The sequence below is a fragment of the Astatotilapia calliptera genome, chromosome 4, assembly GCF_900246225.1.
Source record: "Astatotilapia calliptera chromosome 4, fAstCal1.2, whole genome shotgun sequence".
Classification (NCBI taxonomy): Eukaryota; Metazoa; Chordata; class Actinopteri; order Cichliformes; family Cichlidae; genus Astatotilapia; species Astatotilapia calliptera.
In genome coordinates, this window is record NC_039305.1 from 13,889,147 (window position 1) to 13,916,243 (window position 27,097).

General features: G+C 39.7%; 2 protein-coding genes across 3 annotated transcripts in view; one reads left to right on the plus strand and one right to left on the minus strand.

Annotated features, from left to right (window-relative positions):
• Nucleotides 1-13,316: 13,316 nt before the first annotated feature.
• Nucleotides 13,317-27,097, plus strand: part of LOC113020724 (ras-related protein Rab-26-like) — a 69,941-nt gene continuing 56,160 nt past the window's right edge. The window contains exons 1-2 of the mRNA XM_026164927.1: nt 13,317-13,906; nt 15,593-15,703. Coding sequence (XP_026020712.1) covers nt 13,721-13,906; nt 15,593-15,703 — 297 coding nt within the window. The 5' untranslated portion in view covers nt 13,317-13,720. The remainder of the gene's footprint in view (nt 13,907-15,592; nt 15,704-27,097) is intronic.
• LOC113020723 (uncharacterized) lies at nt 19,680-25,313 on the minus strand. 2 transcript variants are annotated; one of them, XM_026164926.1, is made up of 9 exons: nt 25,101-25,313; nt 23,514-23,564; nt 22,228-22,346; nt 21,740-22,132; nt 21,441-21,660; nt 21,106-21,317; nt 20,846-20,993; nt 20,658-20,767; nt 19,680-20,326 (listed from the first exon to the last, which is right to left on the minus strand). In XM_026164926.1, exons 2-9 carry the CDS (start codon nt 23,551-23,553, stop codon nt 20,015-20,017), a joined length of 1,554 nt encoding a protein of 517 aa, XP_026020711.1. In that variant the 5' UTR covers nt 23,554-23,564; nt 25,101-25,313; the 3' UTR covers nt 19,680-20,014. The 2 variants fall into 2 exon arrangements, with proteins under 2 accessions (XP_026020711.1, XP_026020710.1); XM_026164925.1 differs by lacking the exon at nt 25,101-25,313 and having other exon boundaries at nt 23,514-23,966.

A 27,097-nucleotide genomic window follows, 5' to 3' on the forward strand; every position in this document is an offset into this window, starting at 1 on the left:
GGTTTTCTAGCCCTGAAGCCATTTGGAGATGAGCTAGATCTGTGCCATTTTTTTTTTTCCATTTAACCTGTATTTAACCAGGTTATTACCATTGAGATCTAAGATTTCATTAACAAGGGACACCTGGGCAAGAAGGGAGCAACACTGATACACAGAAACACATCATACTCAATTAACAACATTAAAACTCACTCACATAAAACACTTGCACACAGACAAGTTAAACTGTAATGATATCACCAGATCTTTAAACATCTTTACTGTAAGAAGGGTGTGAAGCAAAGTTCAGATTGATATGACAGTCGTGTTGATTTCTCAGCTTCATTTCTCATGTGTGTGCAATATAACAATGTATGAAGTATTTATCTACTTCATACATTACAGTTATCTGTAAACTGCAATGAGCCGGATGAGCTATAGTGTCGTCTACATCCTCTGTTGTTGTTACTGCACCTAATTTAGCGCAGTTTGCATGGCATTTTTCTGTAATCACATTACAGAAAAACATAATGTGACGACAATAACATCTTGTTTTGTAACTTATTACACTGCTTACAATTCAGTCTGCTAATTCAGCAGTAATGGTCCTAAAATGTGGAATAAATTAGGACGCTGCTCAGCATATTTCTGGCCACTGTTAGGATAGGTGGCATTACACATAACAGACTCCCAGTTTCATGTTCTAATAATATAGTGATTTTATCAACAGATGATGATCCATATGTCTTTTCCACGCTATTCTTCTATATATATATATACTGTGTCTTGGAGTGATTTCCTCTCTCTTGGAACACACTTTTGCCAGCAGCCACCCAGCACTTTATATAGCCATTTGCACATTTGACAATGTAACTGCAACATGTTTTTCTTTATCATTTAATCCTTAATGTTACCAGAAATGCCCCTGGTTCCTTCAAGCACTGCTGTGGCTCAGGAGGTAGAGCAGGTTGTTTAATACGGTTCGTGGGTCCATCGCCACCTTGTTTGAGAGAGATCACCTTGTCCATGAGTGCTATAAAATATTTTGGTTATGTTTAGGTTTTTTACACACAGATAAAAAGAGAAAGCACAAAGTTACATTTTTATACAAAGGCCAGTCAATGGAAATGATTGCAGGCAAACAGAAAAGCCACTAGTGGGGTAAACAGTTTTTTACAGCCACCATAAAACATCTAATGTTGTATAATGTTTAATAATGCGTGACATTATTAAAGTTTCATGTGAAAAGTGTCATTTAAATTTGAAGATCTAGAATAATACATACATTGTTACCATCTTAAATTCAGCTCTTTGAGTTTCAGGATTTTGGTTTGTTGCTATTTAATATTCAAAAACAAAGGCAAACGCTGCCACTCATAGATGGCTTCTTTAGGTAAATACACTATGCTTTCTCCCATCTTGTTAAATTGTGCAAAATATTAACACACCCATTTTTTCCCTTCTTCTGTGTATAACAACACTTATTTTTTATTTTCTAGTTTTTCTATTACCGTAATACTAAATATGATAGCAGCATAGGCATTTTAAAAAACTACAATTATTAAGCCATGCAGTCAGATTACTCTCACAGGGTGGGGGTAGCATAATGGTCACTTGGTAAACAGGTAAACACCCTGCTGAAATGTGTATTTGTTTACCCGCCAAGGTGTGTTGACACGCACATATTGCCACAGGGCTCTTAGGAAGGGGTGGGGTGTCACAGGCTTATTTATGCATCCATGTGTGTGGTACGGGGTCGTTAAAAAACACACATTATGGATGGAAAGTGGGTGTAACAGAGACACCTTTTTAAAATGAAGGAAAATGGTCCTTAACTGCTGGAAAGTTTCCTCAAAACAGTGTAATTTCTAAATCAGGTACTTTTAAAAAATGGTCTTAATTTACACATTTTCATTCCAGAAAATTAGGTTGAAGCAGTGAAGAGTCTTTGATCATGTGATTGAGATTAGAAATAACAGGGCTGGCTGTGAGTTTCACACAGCTTGTTCCATAAATGGAAAAACCTTATTCACTCCAGAGCAATTTGCTATCTTTAAATGTGTTCATCTTAAACTCGGTCTCTGTTTTGTGCTTACAGCATGTTCGAATGCACATGCACGTCCATACATCACAGAGCCATCTCCAGCCACAATGATGTAGATGGATTTGTGAGGTTAAATCTTGTGGCCTTCAACGTGGAGGTTTACTTCCATAATTACACTTTGCAGGGTTATTCGTGTATTTTATGGGTCTGAACTTGTGACCCTGGATGCATCGTGGAACAATTTATGATTTCTATTTCTTTCCCCCTGTACATGATAAACATCTGCAAACCTCCCCAGAGCTGGCGACGATGACAGCTTACAGAGAAAGAGTTTTTTTTTTTTTAAATGAGAATAGCAGAAATCTCTCTTTTCCTCTCTACCTCCCTTGTGCCTTCCTTGTCCTCTTATCCCTCTCTTCTTCTTCACTTCCATGTGTTTCTGTAGTCTTTGGAGTCTGGAGACAGAGTGGGGGGACAGATCCTGCTGCACATCTGAAGTTTATTTGGTCTCCCCCTAGGGAGCGTGGTGAATCTCTGCATTTCAAGGAAATTGCCAGCACTTTTTGGTCAGCTTGGCACACTGTCAAACACACAGTACACACACACATTTATATATATATATTCTCACTCCCAGTGGCAAAGTTTCTCCAGCTTTGCAGCCCTCAGCATCCAGTCCATATTATTTTAATATACATTCCCGTTGTTTTAACATTTATGTGAACACACGATGCTTGAATTGTAATTTTGATACCTGCATTTTTTGTTTTTTGTTTTAAAGTTGCACTTTTGAAGGTCATAAGTAAACAATATATACATCGAGTAAGCTGGTGTCAAAGCAGATCTAAAAGCTGCACAAAACAAATGAAATTCAGATTGAAAAGATGAGATGGATGCTACCAAACTGCAGTAGATTGCTCATATTCTAATGTACAAATACTGTATAACCACACAATAACATACAGTACCGCTGCCAGCTTGCCACGCTGCCATTTTTCTCATTTTTCTTTGTTTAAATGAGGAACACAATTAGTTGTTTTTTTGTCAGATGGACACGTTGGATTGTTGCCAATGTTTCTACCTCACTCCTACCCTCATTTGTGCTCCAGACTTCCAGCTGGTGGAGGGTGGACACGAAGACAAAAATTATGCCATCTCCCTGCTCAAACACTGACTTCTTCCATTTCCTGCTATCCTCTCTAGATCCAGCACCCATCCCCCCTCTCCCTGCCTCTACTCCCCACCTGGCTGTCATTGAGGTTTCCATCTACGGGTGGTGGGGGCTTCAAATGCAGAGGCAGACAATCAGACGCAGGTGTCTCCTCTAGTGACCCGGATGTACTTATCCCCCGATGCCTGGTGACCCTGACAGGAAGTGATTCACTGGCCAAGTGACCTCCCCTGGTGGCCCTTCCTGTCCCCGTGTTGCCTCTCAGGAAGGAAGGATGCGGTTTGTTGTCCTCAGGCGCCTCTCTCTCACTCTCCTGTCCTCAGCCTGACGAGAGAAACTCGATTATTGATTCCAGGCTCGTCTCTCCTCGTCCTGTCTTTTTTTTATTCTTCTTTTTCTGTCTGCTCCATTCTTCATCTCTTTCTCTCTTGTCTCAGCACCCACTTTATTTTCTTTTGACATCATCCCTTTCTTCTTTTGTTACTTTTTCCCCGTCCGTACGAGATGTGAGTAAACACTGCGGACACAGGCAAACCACACCGTCCCCGATCCCATTCAATTACACTCAGGGGGCTAACAAGTCTTTTGATTTATAGGCTCCGCTTTATTTTATTTCTGACACTGATTTATTTATTTGTTTTACTGTTATTTTATTGCCCATACATTCACATTAAATATGGCAGTCAATTCATGTGGTGGAGAACTTCCAAGGTCAGGCTTCTGGGTTTAGTCTGCTCTAAAATGAAGTGCATGCACACTGCAGATTAAAGACACCATTTGGTCATATTTAGGACGGGGACTTCCAGGCAGAGACAGAGACAGAGACCTCACTAACAACATCAAACACTGTTTTTGTTGTTCTTGGCTGTAGATTAAGAACAGGAACTTAAACCAACAAGGTGGAAAGGTCATGAAAAATCATTGCCATTGTTTGTTAATCTTGTATCTGTCAAGCAACAATGTCCAGGCCAGGAAAAACCTTATCTCCTGAGGACTTTCACTGCTTTCCAATGTGAGCATAGAGATTAATTTATAATAATTTGTTTGGTGTAACGATGGCGACAAAACCGTTTTTATGTTTTATTATAGTAGAATATTTCTCTTTGTCACTTGTTAATTAACATTTTGTAATTTCTGTCTTCAGCTGTAATAGTTTTATTGTTTTTGGCAATGTGCCTTCAGTATGTTTATGGTTTTAATTATTAAATGCATTAACATCAAAAAATAATAAAGTTAAACCTTTTGTGAGCTTGTCCTAATTGTGTCCTAATTGTGTCTTTTTGTAGTTTTAATATTAAGGGGGGAAAAAAGTAGAAACAGAAAAAGCTAACAGCAGAATATGATTTGTATCAGTTCAGGCAGCTTCAGCTGTAACTTATCATTTATTAGTTAATGCTTCTTTACTTTCTTTAAATACAAATTAAAATATAATTGTCACTCCTGTCATAACAAATACTATAACAACTAACAATTGTCACATAATGAGAATAAATTTGTGTTTCTAAAACATTTGGATCTAATTTTTAAAAAAATGACTGCAAAACCCAGCAAAACTGAATTATGTCTAGTCCATTCTCGTTTTCTTTGTGTTGTTAACGGAGACAATAAATGGATTTAGCTGTTAATGGGGTGCTCGATTCTTTGTTTTCTAAACGGCAACATAACGTGTTCCAAAAGAGACGGGAGAATAACAGGACAGCAGGGAGAGAGTGTGAAGTGAGATGCTGTAGTCCCACAGGTGTTTTTCTCTCCTCTGTAATGTCAGTCTGCAACTTTATTGCCACCTAGTGGGAGTGGATGTTTACTGTTTTTAGACCATGGCGGTTTTAATTCATTTATAGCTGTTAAACGTAGATGGTCTGTTTAAAGTTGAGGTAAAGCAGTGAAATAATTAAGCCCAGAATAAGTGTTCAGATCAGCAGTTTCTTACCATCATTGCCTATGTCAGCAAACTGCTGGTCTGTGACAGTGAATTTTTCCAGCTGAGCTCCTCTGTCAAGTCCTCCAGTAAATCTCCAACCAGTGAGTTCACATCTGGAGTCTGAGTGGGGAGATACACATCAGCGGGCCTTCGGGCGATGAGCTGGGGCTGAGGAGCACATCTCCACAGTTGCAGAGGATCAAGAACACTCAAAATGAATAAATGTCAAAAGGCAGTACTTTTGTAAGAGCGGGGAGGAGAATACACAAAGGAGGGTAAGGGTACAAGGACAGAAAATCCTGTAAAAGCAAGGGAGGATTTATTTGGCTACATTTGTCTAATTGGTTTTACGTTTGTGTCCACTGGCAACTAATGAAGTGTGTAACTGCTGAGTTTTATGTAATTTCTGCATTTTTCCGAGAGACGCAGAATGCAGAACTCAATTGAAAAAAGGAGAGTTAAATCAGCTAATTTAAAACCACACGTAGCACATCCTGCCACTCCTTACTGTATTTAACAGATGTTAGGCAAACTGAATTTGAACCTGTTTCATCCATTTAAAGCTATTTTAGGTTTTCACACTCTAAACGTCAAGCTTACATTTGAAGATTTTTAAAAAATGCTTTCATCTACTTCTTCCATCTTCATACCTATCTTCCATCTCTTTTAACCCTATCAAGTTATAAATGGTCATCCCTCTGACCTTCACCATTCTGTTTTGTACATCTTTCTTCAGCCATAGCTAAGGAGGTATGCAACAACAAAGCTCTGCTGTGGTCAGACGGCATCTGTCCTTTTAATAATCCTGGTTTTATAACTACACATCAAAGCGTTAAAGGCTAACATAATTGAGTTAACGAGTGTGTTTGGTATGTAAACCGATCCATTTTCCCTGTTAGGACTGTGGTCACAGTGTGTTGACCACAGATAGAGACAAACAGAGAGAGAGAGAAGGAGTGAGAAGGCCCTAAAGCCTTGCAACAACTGTAGATTCATGCTGTGGGTCTGGCAAGCTCCACAGCACTCTGGGCCAGCACCAAGCTAATGAAAAAACAACACAAGGGTAATGCTGGTGTGGAGTTGGGATCGCAGCACCGCACACACGGCACAACTGCCCCGGTCAGCACTGGCACTGGCCGCAGCGCCAGTTGTCACGGCCTTAATCCTGCCTGCTGAATGACCTCATCATTGCCTGCCTGCCTTGCTCAAACAGCAATAGAATGACCTCACCGACTCAACACACTCACACAATCACATGCAAAGTAGGCTAATAGGCTGGTGTAATATCCAAAACATGCAAAACCAGAATAGATTAGACTTCTTTTTTCTTTTCTTTTTTTTTTTAGATCATTTTAATGTTCAGCGTGAGAGTTCTACCTCCAGCTGATAAAGTGGAGGTGAATTAGTTTTATTTTGAGTATTTGGGGTAAAATTTATTCATTGTTTTTTATCATTCAATTTAAGCCCATAATAAAGTTTTGGCAGTAAGAAATGTGAACTCATTGAACTAGTAAATGAAACAGGATGAATACATGTTTTTTAAAGATTAGAGATAAAGTGTTGTGAACGAGTGTTTGCCCCCTTCCTTCTTATTTTTCCATTTTTGTCACAGACCATCAACTACATTTTATTAAACAAAGATAACCCGAGAAAATTGAAAATGCACTTTTTAAATGATGATCTTATTTATTTAGAGAAAAACTTTATTCAAGCCTACCTGGCTCTATGTCAGGTAGAAACACATGATGCAAAACACACTCTCCTCTGCAGAATTGTTTTAATTCGGCCACATTGGAGAGATTTTGAGCATGAACAGTCTGTTTAAGGTCATGCCAAAGCATCTCAATTGGATTTAAGTCCAGACTTTGACTTGGCCGGACCAAAACCTTCATTTTGTTTAGCTTTTTTTTTTTCAGTTAGCAATTGAGAGACAGACGTGCTGGTGTGTTTCAGCTTATTGTGCTGCTGTACGTCCTGACATTCTCCTTCAGGTACAATTCTTGGTAGAGAGCAGAATTCATGGTTCATCCATTTGGGCAAGTTCAGTCCAGGTGCTAAAGCAGCAAAGCAGCCCCAGACCATCACACTACCACCACCATGTTTGACTGCTTGACTATCGGTGCGATGCCATTTTTATGAAATGTGAGATGGGTTGCTTTTTGAGATCTTTTAGGCTACTTCACTTTCTCAAACAGGTTCTATTTAAGCAGTTTGTTAATTCAACAGGTCTGGCAGTAATCAAGTCTGAGTGCTGCTAGTGAAACTGAATGCACCTTTTCAAAAAGAATGGAGCTAATCACAGGTAAATCATGATTTAACAACAGGGGGCAGTCACTTTCTCACACGGGGCCAGGTAGGTTTGGATAGTTTGCTCCCTTGAAAAATGAAATCATCATTTATGAACTGCATTTTTGATTTAATCTGGTTATCCTGGTCTAATTGTAAAAGTATCTGATGATCTGATATATGGGCAAAAAAATAAGATAAAATAGGACAATCAGAATCATGGCAAATACTTTTTCACAGCACTCTATACTTGTGCAAACTTTTCCTTGAGCGTCCTTGAAAGTGACAAATACGACAAAACACATGATGCAAGTTTACATTTACTGCACTCGTATTAAATAAGATCCTGTCCTGCACATACAGCCCAAATGATCATGAACATAGCTATTAACAGACATAAACACAGATGTACCTGCTGTCCATGAACATATATCCACACACAGACACACTTGTCTGTGATGAAAATAAAGAGACACTTGCTCTGTTGGCACCTCCTCCAATCACACAGGCCGCCTCCACTCCTTCATCCCAGCTGTCACAACTGCAAAAACTCTACAAATACACACGCGCACTCTTGCATATTCACACTCACCCACACACACCACTTTTCCTGCTCACACCTTTTCCCGCTCACCATGGCTCTCTCCAGTTGGTGCTCGTGTGCCCACTCTCAGCTGCAGCTTGTATGTAAAGTTTATGTTTGTGTGCATGTGCCATGTCTTTTATTGACGTGGTTCCAGCTGCGTGCAGACACAAAGAACCCACCTCTGCTCCTGAAGCAGTAGAGTGGACAAAGAGTTGCCGCCTTGAAGTTGTGAAAAATTACAGCCACCTAAAAGTCAGTCTGCTCTGTGTCTGAAAGAGGGGAAAGTATTGAAATGGCATCGGGTAATTTTGCATCTCCTTGTTGTGAATCTCTGCTTTTTCTCTGCTTTACACACCCTTATATTTTTGCTCCATGTGTCCAACCTGATACAGCTCACCTACTGAGCTAATTTTGGGCCACTGGATCTTATGATTAGTGCGTGTGAAATCACTCCTGTGCTTACTATGCATGTTTTCGTCTGTGTGTGTGTGAGAGTGAGTAAGTGCAACAACAAATGCTTCCTGTTTGACAGCAACACCATGTGCAAGGTCATAAATCTGATCACCAGAGCAGCAGATACAGTGACAGTGTTGCTCGCAGGAAGCACCCTGGATTAGCAAGGATTTATGGATGGACTTTGGATAACACAACCCATCACTTGTGAATGCACCCAGTATCCTGTTTCTTAAGATGGCAGACTGGGATTTTTGCAAGTGAAAAGAAAAGTGTCTTGATACTTCAAATCCACGAAAATAGAAAATGCTCAGACTGAATTCAGCTTTAGTAACTATCTGCAATTGAATAGGGGAACTGAAATAAGGAGCAGATATCTGGGAGGGGAGTTGGGCCTCTGTTAGTGATTATTGCCCATGTGGAGTTTTTTCCATTTTGGTACCCTGGCTCAGACTCTTATGTCTGGATCTTTTAAAGGGTCCAGTGAGGTTTGGGCATGTCTGATTTTCAACACTTCAGATTAAACTTTTCTACAGCTCCCTGAGGCCTTACTAATGCAGGCCCCCTGTTGACTTGCAGCAAAATTGAAAAAGAAAAAAACACAACTGTGAAAACTAGAGGTGGAAATTGCATGTGTGACACTGGGATGATGTGGTGACGTCTTTGGAAAGGTAATAATTATCGTTGTCACCTTCGTTTTTTATGATGCCAAGGAAAGAGAATTAAAACATTTTCAGGATGACAGGTTTGAAGCGGATGCTTGGCTTAATTTGTTTAGCACATTAAAAGAATTGAGGCATTGAAGGACATGATTGTGCCATGGCAATTTCAAGCAGCCTTAGCACATTGTTTCTGCAAAGCACCGTTTCTTTGCAATTTCTCAGCTAAAGTACACAAAGGTTTATAAGTAGAGAAAAGTTAACAAAATGACCTTATCCCTGCAAAGAAACTGCATTAAAATTCAACTGAAATATCAGGATTTCACATTAGATATTCATGGTGTTAGTCAGACTATCCATCTAAAATATTTTCATTTGTAGTGAACCGGGCCAGAATCAGCCCGCCAAAGGCTGTCAAAGTGAAGAAGGGCATGAATTTTAGACTTTTAACTGTATTTTCAAAGGTTTTACAATTTTTTCTACTGATAAAACTAAAACCATTCATGTCACACCAAAGTAAATAACTAATAGATAAACAATGAAATAGCAGAAGGTTCCTGTTTTCTATAATATTATCTAATAAAGAAATGTGTGATTTTTAGAAACAAAGACAAAAAGAGGACATCAACACATCTGTATAATTGCCGGACAGTCAGCACAAATAGATAGTAGAACTTTTTTTTTTTTTTTTTACAGTTTAGGCCCAAAGCAGCATTTCTTTCTCATGTAGAAAAACTGAGATGTACTCCTGAAATTGCACTTGTTTTTTATTTTAGAATATGTCTAAACTTATTTGCACTGACATAAAGAGGAGTTTTTCTGACCGTTACAATGCTTTACTCTGTTGGGAAACCTCAGGTCTGTCCTTGGTAATATGCTAACACACACACACACATAATTATTGCAAACAGTCACAACAGCACTCCCTGATGGCCGAAGCCTCCGCCCTCCTCCAGAAGGGCAATTCACTCCCCCACACAGTGCCCAAACCATTAACCCAGCCTCACTTCAAAACATGATTATGCCAGAACAAGCCTGATCCACAGAGGCTGACACCCCAAAACCCAGGCAGGACCCAAGTGATAAACTTCCAGCTTACTGGTGCCAGAAACCACAGGACATCCTCAGTCGTCCCTGTCCATACTCCAGTGGATCAAAGCTGTTTTCCTGGCATGTGGAAGCGCTCCTGATAGGTGATTTTAATATTGTGGTTTAATGGTCTATGAATTTGAATTTATTTTTGAAAATCAGACAAAGTGTCTTCAATATTTTTTTTAAGAAATCAGAAAAAGAGTCCTAAAATACTGACAGCTAATGGAAACCTGGAACACAGAAAGGATTCATAAGTAATAAATGAAAAAGGTTGGGGAACATCGCTACATAACAGTGTCAAAATAATCCAATAATACCTCTTTTTAATGTGTGTGTCCTGTAAGTATAAAGCTGTTTCCCTCACTAACTTATAACATGTGGCAAATGTCATGGAGTAAAAAGAAGGATAAGACTTATGGAATTATAGTTGAAGTAAAGCATTCCTTGAGTATTTAAATATCTATAATAAAAACTGTTCTGTTCATATTATACTTGTGCACTCTTTCTTAATGTTTTTTATTAAAATATATTTGATATAACCACATACAAACAACTAGCACCCACCCATACTTTTCTCTGAGACACACATATACACTCAGTGTGTTTTTCTCATTTAAGTTGCCTCGGGGAGCGAATAAGTGCCAGGCAGTACCAGTCCACTGTCGGCTGCTCTCGCCAAGGCCTGACAAACAGGGGTTCGGGCTGGCAAGATGCCCCCTGCCCCCTCTTGCAGCACTCAGGCCACAGGCAGCTGACAGAAGAAGCAGCCAAAAGATCAACAGTTGCTGTGACTTTGGTTGAGCGACTGGCCAGGCTGCTGCACGCCACCCAGCACACACTCAGGGCACCTGACCCTGAGTAAACTGACAAATGCCAAACATTTGGGTGTGCCTGCAGAGTGATGTGACCCTGAGGGTTCGATGACCTTACTGCACCAGGTACCCAGACACATACAAAACTACAGGTATTATTTTAACACTTTTCCCCCCTTTTTTGTCTGTCTTTCAAGCTCTCGACCAGCTATATTCCACTTGCAATCTCCCACACAGTAATCATCATGGAGCAAATCTAATGGCCCTTGCACCAGGGAAAGCGTGCTGTAATTTGTGCCTGATTACCATGTTTATGTGACTGGATGCTGTTTTACAGTGCGCGATACTTAAACAAGTGCTTGAAATTAACGTCTGGTTTGTTACTTTCAGCAAAGAAAAAATACACTCGCTTCATTAGGTTTCTCTGAACTGCCTCCACATTTTGCATTCATGGGCCTTGGCACAGAAACTCATAAACATGCACAAGCATATGGCACCCTAACTATACATTACAGCCTCTCGATGTAAAGTACAGTCGTTAGACATATTTAACTTATCTTGACAAGGATGTTAATTTTCCTGAAAGCAGGGATGGATTCCAGTGACCTTCCCTATTGACGTCCCTAATTCCCTCCAAAATGCCCAGCTGTTGCCACAGCAGACAGCTGCTTTGGGGGCAGAAGGAATCTCAGCTGTTGACGGGAGCTGTGCAAAAAGGTTGGTGGATTTTCGGGTTTGTATTCCCCCCAAATCCACTTACTGCCCTGCATGAAGCTGGGTGGAAAAATGCTGACAGACAGCAAACTGAGGGACGGAAAGCAGAGGCTACAGCTGTCCGTGTGTTTACAACCAAACTACTCTGTTTCTACCCCCAGCTCAAAAACGACTGACTTTTGAGTTGGGGGTCAAATTAAGAGACATCCCCAAATAATCTGTGGGATATAATTTGGCTTGATGGGAAATTCAGTATTGGGGATTCAAAAATAAAGAAAGGAAGAGATTAATTTGCCATTTTAGCAGCAAAAGTTTACTACAGTTATGTCAAAACCACTTAGGGATCAGCTAAATTCCAAATGCAGTGATTTCAATACACTGATCCCTCTATACATGTGACTCATAACCTGTTTAATGCTCTGTTGTTTCTTTCTGGGTTGATTTTCAGTTGTAACTTGCATATCTAAAATGTGACTTCCTCTGTGGAAAATTCAGCCTGATATTACAATTACGGACGCACACTGAAAAGCTGAGGGGATAATGAGAGCTCACTTTGACTCCCTGATGTGGGCATCAAATAATGTCTCTGGGCTATGATTGCCATTAATAGACTAATGAGCCTGGACAGTCTGGAAAATGAACGGAAAGAAAACTGCTGCGGAAGCCATGCTGCGGAAGGAAAAACTATTATATGAATTAGAAAGGGCATGGGTTAGTTCAGAGAGGATCAAGTGACCATCATTTACCATTCTTGATTATGGAGGCAACTGAAAAACCTACTGTAGTTTGGACAGAAGCAACCAGTAGTACTGATATATAAGCCAGACTCATGCAACAGTAGCAACTCTTTTTATTTTACTCCTAATAGTGATCTAATATAGTCGTTTCTCAATTTCTAAAACTCACACATTTAAATCAATCATATTCATTTTCTAGAAATCAAAGTATAAAGTGCAACTGTAGGTCTGAGTTTTAAGCTCTATGACTTTGTTTCTTATTGCTATACCGCCCTCTTGCGACGCATTGTTGAAATCACGTTTCAGCTGTTTTTCTTTTGATTATTCATGTATAAGAGAACCTTTTAAAATTATTTGTACTGACCTGCAGCCACACGCCATGTATACAGAGAGAGAGAGAGAGAGAGAGATACATACCAAACAAACAAAAAATCTAAGCTAATCATCAGTATAATACATGGAAACGTTGGCGCACTCACCTTAAAACGGCTTCTGTAACACAAAGTAGGGTAAGCTTCTTACTAAAAAAGCAAAACTAGCTGCTTTAAAAGCAGTTCTGTTTTAAAGTATAATGCAAATTATTATGAGGCTTTACAACATATCACCTTTATTACATAAAAATCAGACTGCTGACAGAGAAATATCTGAATGCTCTGTACTTTAGCACACACTGACCCAAAGTCCTGCAAATATCAAGGTTTCATTGAACGCAAAACTTCGTTTTTAGGTGGAAGAATTCCTTGCACACAAATCTGTAGCAAAGCTGTGCCGCTGATATTTTATTTTTTTATTTTTTATTTTTGTTGTTGTTGTTCCTTCTCTTCTTTTTCAGGACCACGGAGAGCGCCCCTGACCCCGTCGATTGGAGGTTATGCGTTTGGAAGTCACGTGATTGTGTTTAAACCTGAAAATCCCCCCTCCTCTCTAAATCGACTTCAGCTCTGCCCCCTTCGGCTTTGCCGTTACTACGCGCAGTGCTGAAGCTGCTGTCCTGGAAAGAGCAACCTATCAAGAGCAGGAAGCGGCAGATCAACAACGGAAGCGACAGCGATTTGCGACAAATTCACTCCTACTTTGAGTGGAAAGGTGTCGAGGAACATGCGTTTAACGCACAGGTGAAAAAAAATCACCTGATTTAACTTCTTCGCTGCTCCAACTTTTCAGCCCTACCTTGCGCAGATTCCGGTTAGATTTGCTTTTTGTTTGTTTGTGTCTGTTGAGAATAGTTTTTTTTTTTAAAGAAACAAACAAACTATAAAATCTTGAGACATGTCTCGCAAGAAGGCAGTCAAAGGCAAAGCAGCGACCAGCAGCCCGTCCGCGGGCAGCCCCTCCGGGAAAGGGACCGGGAAATCTGCGAGAGGAAGCCCGGGCATCGTTCAGATGAATGGTGTAGTCCATCCCAGCAGACCGTCCATCAGCAACAGCAGCGAGTTTTATGACATCGCTTTCAAGGTAAAGGTGTCCACCGATGTTACTCAGTCAACCCAAGTCACGCAAAAGTCGACTGTGTTGGAGGACTTTGCATGAAAACATGAAAGGGTGCGGTGGGGTATAATTTGGGAAACAACACACCTACGAAGGTCAAAAACTAAATATCGAGCAAATGATATGCATGCTTTTGTGTATGTGTGTGTATTTTAGGCACGATAAACCCGATTGTAGTCTACTTTATCCCTGCTGCTGCCGTTGTCCTGCCCAGCTTTCATTGTCTTCCGTTTTACCACCACCTTTATCATTTAAACAGCAGCGAACCCGCGATAGCAGCTGTGTCAATAAACAATCGATAACCCGGAGAAGGGGCGCATCGCACTACAACAGCCAACCAACAAATTATTTGCTCCTTCCGTGCAACCGGTTAATAGCACGTTTTCCTCAGAAGCAGGATGAGTTGTTGGTATACACAACCTAGTGTGAGGGTACTGGGTGTGAGCTGCCACTTCACCTCAACACAAACACAGATTTACACCCACAGATTCCCTGTGTGTACTCCCAGCGTAGCTTCAAGGGGCCCTTGCCACCTACTCCGTGTTTTTGAAGCAGCTGTTTGATGTGAGAGGAGAGATGGCTTTGTGTTGCTTTTTTTCCATTTGAAAGAATGGATTGTTCCATGTAAGCCACTTAAATGAAGGGCTTCTACTTCCATATTTTCAAAAGGTTGGATTAACCTGTTTCAGTTTGGGCTCAGATTTCTACTGGTGAAAATCTCTACTGCCTGGCTTTTCTTCAGTAGCATCATATGCTGCCACACTGATTTCCTACAGCTCTGACAAGTGCTTTCGAAATTCTCTCTAATCCTTCTCTTTTGATTTCTTTTGATAATTCAGCACTGGATTATAGTCCAACCTGTAGATTCAAGGTTAGCAGCAGGCTTTTGAGAGATTGCACTGTACCTATATCTGATCGTGCTCTAAAAAGTGTCATTTGTCGGGCATTTTGCCATGTTCCATGTATTATGGCTCTCTCTGGTCAATAATCACATTAAATATAAGAGAGACAGAGAATCCAAGCACCTTCTCTTACACACTCCTTCAAAGGTCTGAATATGGGTGAAGCTTCTGAGGGAGGGGTCATAAAAGAAACAAGATTTTTAAAGATAAAAAGAAGTGGGAGCAACTCCTTTTTTTTTTTTATTCTCCTTCCTGGTTCTTTCGTGTCCTCTCTGCTTCCTCTCTACGGACCCAGGAGGCGCTTTTAATTTCCATACTCCAGGTCCCAAAGTGCCTCAGCTAAACTGATAATAGTAATCACATAAAACCTTTAACCTAATCACAGCTCTGAATAAAAAGAGAAATGTACAGCTCGCTTTTCTGCAATAAAGTTAGCCGCGTACGAATACATCATGCACTTACAGAAAGGCTTTAAGGACATCAACTGGCCGCAGCAAGGAGTCACACATTCATCCACGTACACCTTCTTCCGTGGCCAAGCACCAGAATACCAGGACTGATTTAGCCGAATGATTCAGATGCGGCGATGACAAACAATCAGACGCTGATAGTTAATTAAACAAATGAGCAACAGCTCCCTCCTGTTCATGCTAATTATTTCAGTTATTTCTGGCATTTACTTTTTTTTGGGGGGGGGGGGATCATATCCCTCGCATGCCTCTAACTCACTCCTGCTGGAATACCTGTGCAGGTGATGCTGGTTGGAGATTCTGGTGTGGGGAAAACCTGTCTTCTGGTCCGATTCAAAGACGGCGCTTTCCTGGCCGGCAGCTTCATCTCCACTGTGGGCATCGACTTTAGGGTGAGTTTAAATCACGAGAGCCAAACAAAAACAAACATAAACCAATTCCCTGCACACATGCACTTTCATACACACTTTCAGATTGTGTTGTTTCTAAATGGGGCCATATTCTAATGGGATTTTCTTTTTAAAGCTATTTAGTCACTTTACATGTCCCAGAACTCTGACTATCTCCTGTGTGAGATGTCTCACAAGATAAGATATTGATTTCTTAAATTAGTTCGACATGCTTTAGTTTTTTAGTCTCCCTGGGCAATCACAGTGCCTATCATGTGCCAGTTTCATGGTCCCACATGGGCAACTATAGAGAAATTTATCCATGTCTTCATTTGATCACATTCAGATGTCTATGCATGTGACAGAAACAGGTGTTCACTTAGGTGATACTGAGAATCATATTTGCAAAAATGTGCTACTTTTAATCATTAAGTCATAAAATGCTTTGTTCCGTTTGATGCACATAGATTAAAATAAAAGTAGAAACAGCTATATCTTTTTGCTGTATATTCCTTTTCTTGATAGAATCAGACAGATACAGTTGTGGTCAGTTTACTTGTTATCAGAATGATTGTTGTAATAATTTTGGGTGCTTTTAAAAGATTTGAACTGTTCTTTTTCCAGGATGCAATAATTATGCAGCACACATCTTTAATTACTTTTTAAAAAAACAAGAATTGGGTGTGCAATTTGAAATTTTGGGGGGGCTTTTCTCTTCTCCACACACATTTTAAAGTATACATACAGGCTTAAATACACACACTTACTAATTGATGCTGAAGGCAATAAAACATTTTTTAACTTGACAAGGCCCAGGCTTATTAACATCATCGTGATCATGATTGACTGCAACTGGTAGGTTCTCTTTGCCAGCATAAAAGGATTTGTTTGACAGAATTTATTGGACTGATGTACTCAGAACAATGGGAAAGTCCAAGCAACTCAGTGAAGAGCTAAGAAGGAGAATTCTAGCTTTACTTTTGGTCACAATGACGAGATGTATGTTTAAAAGATGATAAAAGTGAGGCTTTCGCCAGCTGTCAAGCAAGGTGGTGGCACTGGATCATTGCACAAGGTGTATGGAATAACGAAAAAAGAGAACTACCTCCAAATTCTTCAATTTCACTTCAAATCAACAGCTAGACAGTTGAAACTTGAGACGATCAATAAGATTATTGAATGGCCATCCTAAAGCTCTGACCTCAACCCTACAGAAACTGAATTTGTGGACTACGCTAAAAATCCAGGACTGTGATGAGAAACCAATTGATTGAAATTGCCCCTACCATTTCTGTCAAGAAGAACATTCATGCCCATGATGAGTGACTGCAAATCAGTTCAAACTCCACATGTAACCGAGAATAACGTAAAAATAAATCTTTACATGTTCATGCTGAGATATTTTTTGCTTGTTTTTGACTAATTAGGTTCACTGGCGATAGTTCAGCAACATGGCTGGGTACAAAAAGCAGTTGTAGGAAAGTTTGGTAAGGTTTGCCGTTGTGTTAAATGTACCCCAAAGCACTTTACACATCCAGTCATCCACCCATTCACACACTGGTGATGGCAAGCTACATTGTAGCCACAGCCACCCTGGGACGCACTGACAGAGGCGAGGCTGCCGGACACTGGCGCCACCGGGCCCTCTAACCACCACCAGTAGGCAATGGGTGAAGCGTCTTGCCCAAGGACACAACGACTGAAACTGTCCAAGCCGGGGCTCGAACCGGCAACCTTCCGATTACAAGGCGAACTCCCAACTCTTGAGCCACAATCGCCCCAGTTTAAAGAGTAAACTGAAATTTGTCGGAGAATTGAGATGTGATTAATGTGACTGCAAGTCATCACTACATCTACAAATTCTTTACCATAGAAAGACACAAATTTATATACTGTAAGCACTTTCCCCAGAAAGTAGTGTCATCAATACTATACTACTGTAAGCACTTTTTTATTATAAGCATGTGCACACACTGCTGATCTACTTGTAGCAGCTGTGTTGCTTTCAGTCTGTATTATGTGTTTAATCTCTTATTTCTCTAAAATTAAAGCTTTTTAGTTTTAGCTTGCTTTGTAAAATCACCGACAGGGTTTAAATGCAATTCTGTTTATGTCACAGGTTGCACGGCTTCCCAACTTTTTTGGGGGAACAGGATTATAATATTACATAAATGTACAGCAGTCTAGTAATTTATGTTTGTGTGTGTCCCTGTGTGTGGTAAACTAAATATCCAACCATTGTATAGTCCCGTGTGGGCTGGACGAGTTTGTGGGTGGGTGAGCGGTTGAATTATTTACTTATGCAATGTCTCTTATGACACTTATAGCACCGTAATGCTGATGCACATTTAGGCCTCTCCAAGTACAGAGGAGGCCTCTGTCTGCTACATTTAATGCTAATGGAGGAAAAAGAACCGGACGCATAAAGTTTAGCACTTACTCAGCTCTTTTGCCTTATTGACTTATTATTTAATCGCAGTGTAGCACAGAGCTGTATTACGTGAATAATGATCTCTCGTCAAAGCTCCCTTTGTCTTCTACATGGTTTCACGTTAAGCAGTTCAGTTCTTGAAACAGATCGCCCAGGACTCACGAGGATCGTCTGCAGTTCTATTTCTCTTATTATATTTTGTTGGGGTTTTTAAAAATTTACGTTTAAAACAGATCACCGAATGATTATAATTACATAATCTCTTAAAACTGGACACGGATATCTATGTAAACATGAATGTGAACTTGTTTAAACAGTGACAACAGTGAGCAGCTTATCTGTTTGTTTTTAAGAGAAAGACCAGGACTTTGTTGAGTTGGAGGGAAAACTTGAAGGTCTGTGGTGTTTGTCTTCCCATGGAGAATACACAGAGAAAGGAAGAAGGATGGGGAGTGATTCTTATTTTTAGGACAGACAGTTTTGATCCCCTTTAGTTGGTGGGAAAGAGAGGCAATTTGCTTCGTATGGGGATTTGATCCAGTTCTCACTTCAAAGCTCTCCAGCAAGACGCAATGTTTTCCTTTCCCCTCTTGTTTATTGCATTCTCATCTCATTTAAACCTCAACATGTTCTCGGGATTAGAGTTGCACTAGTACACAGTTTGGCTTAAGATACAGTGAGTGTGAATGCAAAATGTGCTGCATCTCTGCATTTGCACTGCAAAAACCCACCTCCTTAATACTAGAAAAATACACTTATTTTTGGTGAAGATTTGCTTAAAACAAGTGAAATTATCTGCCCATGGGGTAAGTGTTTTTTTCTTAATAAGATTTCTTGAAATAAGAACAATATCTAGATTTAAATAAAGCTAAAAATAAGTATTTTACACTCATTCCAGGGAACAAATCAGAACATTGAAACTTAAAATAAGCTTTAACCACTTATTGTAGGCCACAAATAAGATAATAAAGCTAAAAATAAGTCTTTTACACTTATTACAGGCAACAAATTAGAACAATTGAAACTTAAAATAAGCTTTAACCACTGATTGTAGGCCACAAATAAAGAAAATAAAGCTAAAAATAAGTCTTTTACACTTATTACAGGCAACAAATTAGAACAATTGAAACTTAAAATAAGCTTTAACCACTGATTGTAGGCCACAAATAAGATAATAAAGCTAAAAATAAGTCTTTTACACTTATTACAGGCAACAAATTAGAACAATTGAAACTTAAAATAAGCTTTAACCACTGATTGTAGGCCACAAATAAAGATAATAAAGCTAAAAATAAGTCTTTTATACTTATTCCAGGCAACCAATCATGGCTTGAAACCTAAAATAAGCTTTAACCACTTGTTCTAAGTAAAATGTTGAAGAAATTAAATCTGAAAATAGGCATAAAACACTTATTCTAACAAACAAATCAAGGCAAATAATCTAAAAACTAGTACATTAAATCATTTTTAAGAAATTTCTTCTTTTTAAATTTAGCTAAACACTACTTTAAGATTATATTGCTGATTAAGGACAAAACAAAACTGAAACAGAGTAAAAGTGTCCATCTTTATTTGTCCACTTTAACAATAACCTGCAGATAATAAAGATACAATTGAACAGTACAGGTCCAACATTATGAGTTTGTTTAAGTGGTTTCAACATTTCAACAGCCTTAGAGGTTTCGCCATTGCCCCATTAAAATTGACGAGTGACATAGGAAGACCACAAAGATTCAAATTTCTTCCGAATGACACCAAATACCACAAAACTTGTCTGGGTGAGTAAATGAACATTTTCCATTTTAGAAATAAGACCCAGATTGAAAAAACAAACAAAAACAAAACAGAAGTGCCCTCTCCTAATCTTATCTGAAATTTACACACTACTTTCCAATAAATGCATGCCATTCTGCCAGGGCTTTTCTGTAAGATGATGTAGTGTCATGCTCATGAATGGCATCCTGGAGAACTTCTGTCTGAATGACAGACAGCAGGGTTGCCACGCATTTGGGGTAAGTCAGATGGAGTGCATAAAAGTATGCCATCACATATATCATAGCCTCACCAATTTTTTCTTTGTCAAATGTTGTAACTGGTAAATTACCAACAGCAATGACACACTTGCAGCCATCGAACATCACTACTGGACATGACAAGCTTCGTTTCTGGAGGACAGCATCTGGATCTTCTGTAGGCTGCAAGACACAAAAGACATGACAGTCAACATCTTATGTTAATTGTATGTTTTTTTTGCTGGGAATTGGTCATAACGTTGGAGATGTCATTATCTTGTTCTTTGTTGGTTACACACATTTTATAGTAGTTTTGACTTATGGTTTATCAAGCGACTCCTTATGTGACCACACTCGTGTACATTAAATACGTTATAAATTAATGAAAACAATAAATTATAGATTTAAGTCTTTCGGCTGAAACTGAAAAAGCATTTTTGAGTCATGTTTGACCGAAATATTTTGTTTGCCAAATTTTCTGTAGATCTTTATAAGCAAATTTTATAAAACTTACCTTCAGGACATGTAGAAATGCTTCAGAAGCATTCCCCATCTTCTTTGGTGGATGGGCAGGTGTGGGAAAGAGGGTTGGAAGAGCCTTCATCAGTGCAAGGTGGGCTTCAGCTGGACAAAGCAGAAACAAACCTTCATAAACATAAATTTTAAAGGATGAGAACTTTGTATTCAAATGGTAAAACTTACTTTTGTCCATGGTCATTGGTGGATTCATTGCCTTCTTTGACACACCGTAGAACTCTACCCTGGAGCAGAATTCTTCCCATCTCAGTTTTACTTGACTGATGAACTTGTTGTTGTGGGGATCCAAAATTCTGCTAAGCTCACCCAACGCCTACAATAGGTTTAAAAAAATAAGTAGACAAATAAAATCAAAATAACTTTACTACCACACCAAATATATTTGAAATTAAAGTGATTATTTATTAACTCTTCCAAAAACTTACATGATGCAATTCTTTAAAGCATGGATATGCATCCAAGATGAGGCAAGCTCTGTTCTCCTCTTTCATGGTGTCTGAGTCAATGAAGGATCTTCTGGCTTCAAACTCGAGGTCTAATAGCTGGGACACATCTTCTTGGTTTGGTTTTGCCTTCTTACACATTTCTTGTAATGTTTTGTAATGTCTTGCTTGTATTTGCCGACTATCCTTGTCAGCTAAGATAGAGAGAAGTACAAGAGCATTTTGGTTTTTCATTGTTACTGAAGTAGACTTCCACAAAACATTAGCTACTACTGGCTGTGTGTTGATAACCATTTTACAAAATTACTAGTACTCACATGAAGTGGAGGCATTGTCAGAATTTCTGACAGGTGATAACAGAGTAGATGCACCACTGGAAGAACTGCGATCAGCATCTTCATCATCAGCTTCTTCATCCCTTGGGTAGAGGTCAGTGAGCCTTCTCTTGGGCCGTCCCCTCTCCGGTGTTGGTCCTTGCCTTTTTACTGGGGTTTTCATATTTTGCAGCCTTTTTTGTAACTTGGCATTAATGCTCTCCTGGTGAAAATACATATATATCATGCCCCCTGAACAAAACAAAATGATTTATATATGAGACACAAATACAAGAACTTACGTGTTTTACGCTTGCATCATTATCCTGCAGCATAGGATAATATTCCACAACTTTTTTAGCCATTGCAGTGATTTCGGTCTTAGAGGGGTATCGCTCCATTTGGCCTTGGCTTGCTCTCAAAAGGGACACCATACTTGTGATTGTATTTCTCACCAATCTGCATCTCAGTTCTTTTGACATGACGCATGCCTGTTCCCTGCCGGAGCAGGCCAACTCCAGGTAACTCTTTCGGCATTGCTCCAACTCACTGTCGGTGTACAGAACATATTCCGGAGGACTGGGGAGCTGCAAGGTTTTCAGCTGGCTTACATTAGCATCAGCAGTTGGAGGGCCTGTTGCAACTACCCTGGGTGAAGAAGTTGTTTCAGGTTTCTGTGGTAGCGGATGGTCTTCCTGGTTTAGGGTGAAAAAATAAAAATGTCAAGTACTGCTAAAATAAAAGCATACTTTCTGGAGATTAGTTGAACTAAATATTTTTTACATAATACCTCAGGATGAATTATTGACCACACATGTTTTCTTCTGAGAAAGTGCTCAGGCCCAGAAAAAAGGTCCCTCAGATCATCACGGGTCAATGTTAAAAGCATGCGCTCGTCAATGCTTGCAGCTAACAAAAAGACAAACACCAGTTAAACTGTGCAAGCACATAACTGCACAAACATAACTGTTTTTTTAATATATATATATATATATATATATATATATATATATATATATATATATATATATATATATATATATATATATATACCGAAGAATCCATAGGTCCCTCATCCTATTCATCCAAGAATACATTGGGAAGATGGCCCCAACTGACCAAGTGCTCAGTGAATACCTCAGGCAGCAGAAACCCAAGAAAGAGGAGGGAAACGAGGAACCATCATGGAAGGACAGGCCCCTGCACGGTATGTACCACCGGCAGATAGAGGAGGTGGCTGATATCCAGAAATCCTACCAGTGGCTGGACAAAGCTGGACTGAAAGACAGCACAGAGGCACTAATCATGGCAGCACAAGAACAAGCTCTGAGTACAAGATCCATAGAGGCTGGGGTCTATCACACCAGGCAAGGCCCCAGGTGCAGGCTGTGTAAAGATGCCCCAGAGACAATCCAGCACATAACAGCAGGTTGCAAGATGCTAGCAGGCAAGGCATACATGGAACGCCATAACCAAGTGGCCGGCATAGTGTACAGGAACATCTGTGCCGAGTATAACCTGGAAGTCCCGAGGTCAAAATGGGAGATGCCCCCAAGGGTGGTGGAGAATGACCGAGCTAAGATCCTGTGGGACTTCCAGATACAGACGGACAAAATGGTGGTGGCTAACCAACCGGACATAGTGGTGGTAGACAAACAGAAGAAGACGGCCGTAGTGATCGATGTAGCGGTTCCGAATGACAGCAATATCAGGAAGAAGGAACACGAGAAGCTGGAGAAATACCAAGGGCTCAGAGAAGAGCTCGAGAGGATGTGGAGGGTGAAGGTAACGGTGGTCCCCGTGGTAATCGGAGCACTAGGTGCGGTGACTCCCAAGCTAGGCGAGTGGCTCCAGCAGATCCCGGGAACAACATCGGAGATCTCTGTCCAGAAGAGCGCAGTCCTGGGAACAGCTAAGATACTGCGCAGGACCCTCAAGCTCCCAGGCCTCTGGTAGAGGACCCGAGCTTGAAGGATAAACCGCCCGCAGGGGCGTGCTGGGTGTTTTTTATATATATATATATATATACACATATATACACACACACACACACACAAATATATTATCAAATATAACCTTTAAGGACAGATACTGTTACATCATCCAGCTTCTCCATTGCTCAGTCACCTGCAAGACAAATGTTTACAATTAGTGTTATGTTAAAAACATTTGAAAAGTTGAATCTTAATTGAGTCCCATGAGAATCAAATTGATTCACGTCAAAGAATCGTTTTGATTGTTCAACATTTTTACCCTTTTTAAAGCTGTTATAGAAAAGAAATGTCCAGACAGCCCGGCTGAGGTCTGAAAGGGTTATACAATATTGCCCGGTGAACTTTTACTCACCCAGATTTGTGTCATTGAATTTCATCAATAAGATTATGCTGACTAGGGCTGCCAGATCATGCATCCATTGGACGTAAAATGTACAGCTTATTGCACCAGCAGTATCTGCTCTTACATAACGATCATTAGCTTATAGCTTTAAATGTTTAAGGTATGTGCTAACTAAAAATAAAGGCAAGATGATAGTTTATTACATTTTAAAGAAATTTGCAGATTGCTCATTGCTATCTAAAATATAAAAGGACACCGGAGTATATTCTCCAGCATCTCACACTTCTGATAATCAGCTGTCTGCTTGACGTTTATTCAGCTGTGTAAAAACTATAACTTTAATCTCAGCCAAACCGATTTACTCAGGAACAAATAAAATACTGAAAAAAGCCAAACAATAACATTTTTAAGTTATTTAAGTGACTTATATATCATGTTCACCTGAGTAGTGAAAGACGGCGGTGGTTTTGAAAATGGTTCGCCCGGAGTCCGGTGTTCTCACGGCTCTAGTGAGCGTTAAACCCCGGCTAGCTATCGAGCTAGTGGGTAACAGACGTCTCCGAAAACGTCGGAGCGCTTTTGAAAATATGTGGTGTCTTGATAAACTGTCCAGATATTTGAAGTTTACACAGCTACATTCTCGCCTGAAAATATGTTAAACGTTTATTTTGTGACCTAGAAAGAGTAATAAGAGAAATTTTAAAACTAACTAGCTGCCGCCATTTTTGGAAACTGAGCTAGGCCGCGCTATGAATTCTGGGATACAGCTTCTTCTTCTTCTTCGGGGTTTAACGGCAGCTGGCATCCTTGCACATACAGTGCTGCCATCTTCTGTTTCAATTTTGAATCGATACACAGCGCTACTTGTTTTACCAACCAGCCTGATTCCTGAATAACACTGTTTTGAGCCCACTTTAATAAATCCAATTAATATCAAAATATTAATTTAAACCCACACCTTGTGAGGGAATTCAAGCAGCTAGTAAATCAGTCAAAGCCAATTGGAAAACCCTGAATGTGGTTAATTAGCTCTCTTGCTAATTGAAAGAAATTCTCAGTGTGCCTATTAACTTAAGTTAATACAAACGGCTAATACTGCCCCTTATAAATAGCATAGCTAGGAATTCTCACAACATTACAGTAGATACTTCACTAAATAATGTTCTCTGAACCACATGCGAGGGCTGCTAAGCTAACGCTAGCATCCGTTAGCATGCTACATTACTCCTTCCCGCGCTCAAATTAAATTTATTATTCTGTCCGCTTGACTTTAAAACAGTGATTAGACTACACACTACTTACATTCGAAAAATTAAAATTGCTTACCTCTCTTTCTTGACGAAGTTTTCTCTCACAGTTTTTCTTTCAATGCTCAGGTGCAGAAGATTACTGTGACTCCAAATTCAAACGGAGTTGGGTAACAACTAACATGGAACACGAAGGGGGTGCACATCTCAATTTTTGCTTCTATATACAATTTAGTGGTTTGTACTAGGGCTGCTCAATTAATCGAATTTTAATCACGATTACGATCTGGGCTTTCAACGATCATTAAAAATGACTGAGCCGATTATTAGCCCCTCCCTCATTTATCCGCGACACCTTAAAGGCCGGTCCGTGAAAATATTGTCGGGCATAAACCAGTCCGTGGCGCAAAAAAGGTTGGAGACCGCTGATTAAGAGGACCCGAGGGAACAGCTCCACACTGCAACATATTTTTTGCTTGACTTTAGTCTAATACAATGGCCTGTTGGAGGTGTGTGATTTGCTTCGTCTTTGTGGCGTTAACATTGAAGTCTCTCTTAAGTCACATTAATACTGCACACAGTCGCAGTCCAGATTTCCGTGTCATTTGTGGAGTCGATGGATGCGCCGAGGATTACCGTGTTTTCAACTCGTTTTACCACCATCTCAGACGCACACATCCACAATACATCTCCACTGGGAACCCGCCTACAGGATGGCTGACAGCTTCATCCGATGCAAATGTATTAGGAGGCGAAAATTTTGGTACAGCCATTTTTGCCGACTATACTGCCGAACCCAGACAAACTGTTAGCAATGGCAATGGCACTGAAGTAGAGCCACCACCACTAGACCCCCCAGTAACATCGGAGGTGTTGGAGGAGGAGCGACAGGAAAGTCAGAACGTGATGGAGCAAGACGCGGCTGAGCTTCAAACACCTCGTCAGAATCAGGTAATGTACTTTATGTGTTTCTGTGTGTACGCGCGCGAATTTTTAAATGTATGTGTGTTGTTTAACCTTAACCAAGCACAGTTACCCCAATTCAGCTTTAGTAAAACCGTAGTAAAGCCTAACTAGAGAAAATGTACTCAGTTCAAGTGAAAATTATAGTTTTAAAGTTATGTGTTTTCTAAGATAAACTACTTGATTAGAATATTTTAATAGGTATGAAGGCCAGTGCTGAATTTCAAATGCATGAATCCGCTGAAATTCAGGCTTGCACAACAATGTAGGCTTAGTTACCATACTTAAACATAATAAATAAACTTATTTACCAGTGTTGTGTACCTGCCTTGATTGTTGTTAGATGCTCCATGAACCAAGCAGCTTTCAAATTTTTCTTTCAGTTAACTTCAGAGTAGATTCCATAAAGATTGGTTAAGTTTCATTAAATAACTCTTAAATTGTTCATAACATTTGCAGCTTCATTAGCTATCCATTGTAGTATGAATCTTTTAATAGCAAAAATGTACAACAGTTTGGAATATTTCTTTGTTTTGTTTTGCATCTGGTGGAATTTGAAACACATTCTGAGTGAGTCATTTTTCTTACACAATTGTTTTTCTTTTTGTCCTGTAGGGTAAAAGAGAAACTGTTGATCTTGCCAGATGTGCAGCTGCATTTGCTATTGGTGTGCGGAAGCAATGCCACCTATCACAGGTACTGCTTCATCTGATATTATGGGGGTGTCATTGTTAACTTGTTAATAAGTCTGGTTCAATGTAAGGCTGCAACTAATAATTTTTTTTTCATAATCTGTCCACTATCTTTGCAATTAATTGATTGTTTTTCATCGCTGGTTTTATTCAGCTATTACTTTCACCTATATAAGTTATTAAGAACAAATGTACATTACGAAGAAGTTAAGCACAAGAGTTGTGCAGTTCACTGCAATGTATGTAACTCTGGGCACACTCAACAGTTTAAAATAGGCTTAACAGTGTAAAATGTGTTCACTTTTAGGCATAAAAGACAAATGAAGTAGAATTACATAAAAAAAATAAATGAGGTAATCATTTGTTCACTTTTTCTGTTGTAACCTTTCATGCTCCTCCATCTTGCTCGGTGCAATGTGTT

Coding starts and splice junctions, on each gene's coding strand:
- LOC113020723 (XM_026164926.1), bottom strand. CDS start 23,553: ATGGAGAAGCTGGATGATGTAACAGTATCTGTCCTTAAAG. Junction 22,347..23,513: donor AACAGTATCTGTCCTTAAAG/GTTATATTTGAT, acceptor TCTTTTTGTTAG/CTGCAAGCATTGACGAGCGC. Junction 21,661..21,739: donor ATGATGCAAGCGTAAAACAC/GTAAGTTCTTGT, acceptor TATTTTCACCAG/GAGAGCATTAATGCCAAGTT.